This window comes from Passer domesticus, chromosome 36, assembly GCF_036417665.1.
Source record: "Passer domesticus isolate bPasDom1 chromosome 36, bPasDom1.hap1, whole genome shotgun sequence".
In the NCBI taxonomy this organism is placed as follows: Eukaryota; Metazoa; Chordata; class Aves; order Passeriformes; family Passeridae; genus Passer; species Passer domesticus.
In genome coordinates, this window is record NC_087509.1 from 334,931 (window position 1) to 338,843 (window position 3,913).

General features: G+C 60.0%; 1 gene segment (V, D, J or C); it reads left to right on the forward strand.

Annotated features, from left to right (window-relative positions):
* The first annotated feature begins 1,892 nt into the window (after positions 1-1,892).
* LOC135288832 (Ig heavy chain V region 914-like) lies at positions 1,893-2,717 on the forward strand. The segment is given in 2 exon segments: positions 1,893-1,899; positions 2,272-2,717. Coding segments are annotated over 2 exon segments (453 nt in total).
* Positions 2,718-3,913: the final 1,196 nt, after the last annotated feature.

A 3,913-nucleotide genomic window follows, 5' to 3' on the forward strand; every position in this document is an offset into this window, starting at 1 on the left:
ATGGCCCCATTGTTCACCTTCACCCCCAACTCTGCCATCACTGCCCCAATTCCCAACTTTCCCCCCCATTTTGCCCATTTCACCCAAATCTCCCCCAGCTCCCCGGGCCCTGATTGGGTGGAGGTCAGAACTGGGGGCCAGGGGTGAACGTTTGGGGCCAATGGGTGAGTTTTGGGGAAGGTGGCAGTGAGGGTGTGGGGTCAGTGCTCAACGTTGGGACACATGAGGGACACTTGGGACAAAGGGCTGAGAGCTGAGGGTTGGACGAAGGGACTCGGTTTGGGGACAGGGGGACACCCAGTTGGGAGCAGTGCCACCCCTGACGTGTCAACCATCAGCAGCAGCAGCACAACATCCACTATCAACATATTTGGCACAGAAATAGGATCCGGAATCCTCGTCCTTGAGGTTGTTCATGGTCAGCGTCACCGAGCTCTGCCCGTTGTCCCTGGAGATCGTGAACCGGCCCTGCACCGAGGGCGCGTATCTGGTGGCACCACCATTGTTGGTGATCCCTGCAACGTATTCCAGCCCTTGCCCAGGTCTCTGACGCATCCATTGCATGCCAAAACCCCCGAAATTGAACCCGGACCCTCGGCAGAGGAGGGGCAGGGACCCCCCGGGGGGCTGGAGGTCCCCCCCGGACTCCAGAACGGTCACCGCCGCCCGGAGCCCTGCGGGGAAAAGGGGAGATGGGGATGAGGGGATGGATCGGGGCGTGGGCTGGAGTGGGCTTGGTGCTGTGGAGGTGGGTGGATCCCAGGTATTGAGTGCCAGCAGGGCCAGGACCAGGAGAATTGGGAGGTCCAAAGGTCACAGTTTGGGGCCAAGAATCAGGATTTCTGTCACTGTTTGGGCTTTTCCCATCCCCATCCCCTCTTTTTGTTCCACAGGGCTCCGGGCGGCCGTGACCCTGCTGGAGTCCGGGGGGGACCTCCAGCCCCCCGGGGGGTCCCTGCGCCTCCTCTGCCGAGGCTCCGGCTTCAATTTCGGCAGTTTTGCCATGGAATGGGTGCGCCAGAGACCCGGGCAGGCGCTGGAGTGGGTCGGGAGCATCAGCAACACTGGTGCCAGCACCTACTACGCACCCTCGGTGCAGGGCCGGTTCACGATCTCCAGGGACAATGGGCAGAGCTCGGTGACGCTGACCATGAACAACCTCAAGGACGAGGATTCCGCCGTCTATTTCTGCGCCAAAACTGCTGATAATTGTTGTGCTGCTGCTGCTGCTGCTTATCGTGCAGGCGCCGGCGGCGGTGGATCCACCCACATCTCAGTGTCCCCACCTGGCCCCAAAGCCTGGATCGTTCCCCCAAACCTCAGCCCTTGACCCTTTGTCTCAAGTCTCCCCCATTTTCACCAGTGATGACCAAAGACCCAAAAACCACAACTGGTTCTGTCCCAAACCCAACTGCTTTGGTCCCAAAACTCGCCCGATTCTGTCCCAAATCTCCAGTTTGGGTTCCCAGTCACAGCCGCTGACACACATGTGCTATTCTGACCCAAACTGAGACGTTAACCTCAAATCCCAACCTTCAGAGCAAGGTTTTGGGGAAGAAAGTGGAGATTTGGGGTCAGGAGTTGTGGTTTGGGGTAAGCGGGTGAGAATTGGGGCCAAGGCAGTGCCAGGCTGGGGTCAATGGTCAAGAGCTGGGTCTGGGGCTGGGGTCTGGGGGAAGGGTCTGGGCTCTGGGGACTGGGGGGGACTTGGGAGATGGGAGTAGGGACACCACCCGTGTCGACAATATAACCAGCAGCATAACCACCCGAAGCAGCACCACCCTCTTTGGCGCAGAAATAGGATCCGGAATCCTCGTCCTTGAGGTTGTTCATGGTCAGCGTCACCGAGCTCTGCCCGTTGTCCCTGGAGATCCTGACCCGGCCCTGCACCGATGGCGAGTAACCGATGTTGCCACCATTGTTGCTCATCCCAGCCACAAACTCCAGCGCCTGCCCGGGTCTCTGGCGCATCCAGCCCATTCCAAAACTGCCGAAACTGAACCCGGACCCTCGGCAGAGGAGGCGCAGGGACCCCCCGGGGGGCTGGAGGTCCCCCCCGCACTCCAGCAGGGTCACGGCCGCTCCCCCATCCCCAAACCTTCACTGGTTTTCCCCAAACTCCCCTGATTTTATCCCAAATCTCCACCAGAGTTTTTCTGTATCCTAAGGTGCCCCAAACCTTTCAATTAACCTCACTCCACTCATTAATCAATTGGATGCTTCCACTTGAGCTTTCCATCCCCTCATCCCCATCTCCCCTTTTCCCCGCAGGGCTCCGGGCGGCCGTGACCCTGCTGGAGTCCGGGGGGGACCTCCAGCCCCCCGGGGGGTCCCTGCGCCTCCTCTGCCGAGGGTCCGGGTTCGATTTCGGCAGCCACACCATGTTCTGGATCCGCCAGAGACCCAGGCATGCGCTGGAATTCGTGGCCGCCATCGAGAGCAGCGGTGGTGACACCAGATACGCGCCGTCGGTGCAGGGCCGGGTCAGGATCTGCAGGGACAACGGGCAGAGCTCGGTGACGCTGACCATGAACAACCTCAAGGACGAGGATTCCGGATCCTATTTCTGTGCCAGGCGTTTCACCAGCGGCTGGTACATCAACGCTGCTCCTGGCGGCGCCGGTTGTGGTGGCGATGCCGGGGCTGGTCCCAAACCCCAAACGCTGCGTCCCCAGCAGGGGCAGGAATGGGATGGGGAGACCCCCAGGGGTTTCTGAACCTCTGTATTGGATTTTGGGAATTTTGACACTAGTTGGGTGTGCCAGAGCCCCAGGAATGCGTTGGGATGGATCTAAGGGTGGATTCAGCTGGAACGTTCCATTTTGGATTGGAAAAAAACAGTGAAGATTTGAGGACAAAAGCTGGGATTTGGGGGAAGGATCTCTGGGGATTGCAGATATTCGGTGAAAATCATGGGGGTGGGAACACTGACGGCACTGTGCCCAATACGAGCAGCACTCTCAGAACCGTAACTACCAGTAGAACGTTTGGCACAGAAATAGACGGCGGAATCCTCGTCCTTGAGGTTGTTCATGGTCAGCGTCACCGAGCTCTGCCCGTTGTCCCTGGAGATCGTGACCCGGCCCCTGAACGACGGCCCGTAGCCGGTGTCAGCACCATTGCTGCTGATACTTGCGACGTATTCCAGCTCCTTCCCGGGTCTCTGACGGATCCAGATCATTCCGTAACTCCCAAAATCGAAGCCGGAGGCGCGGCACAGCAAGGTCAGGGACCCCCCGGGGGGCTGGAGGTCCCCCCCGGACTCCAGCAGGGTCACGGCCGCCCGGAGCCCTGCGGCACAAAGGGGAGATGGGGATGGGAACGGCTCAAACATTGACCCCAAATCCTGACTCTTGGCCCCAAATTGAGACCCTTGTATTTCTTCATCCTCTTCCTCCTGCTCCCGCTGGTTCTGCCAGGTGGGTCCCGACTCTCCCTGGATCTGACCACACCCAGCACCAGCCACACCCTGATATGGTTCATCGTCTCATCTCCCCTTTGTGCCGCAGGGCTCCGGGCGGCCGTGACCCTGCTGGAGTCCGGGGGGGACCTCCAGCCCCCCGGGGGGTCCCTGCGCCTCCTCTGCCGAGGGTCTGGGTTCAATTTCAGGAGCTCCTACATGAGCTGGATCCGCCAGAGACCCGGGCAGGCGCTGGAGTGGATCGCAGGGATCTACCCTGATGGCAGCACCTTCTACGCGCCCTCGGTGCAGGGCCGGTTCACGATCTCCAGGGACAACGGGCAGAGCTCGGTGACGCTGACCATGAACAACCTCAAGGACGAGGATTCCGGATCCTATTTCTGTGCCAAAAACGCTGATGGTTGTTGTGCTCCTGCTGCTGGTGATGATATTGGTTATGGTGATGTTGGTTATGGTGGCGCTGGCCACGACCCTATGGTTGAGTCTCCCTGT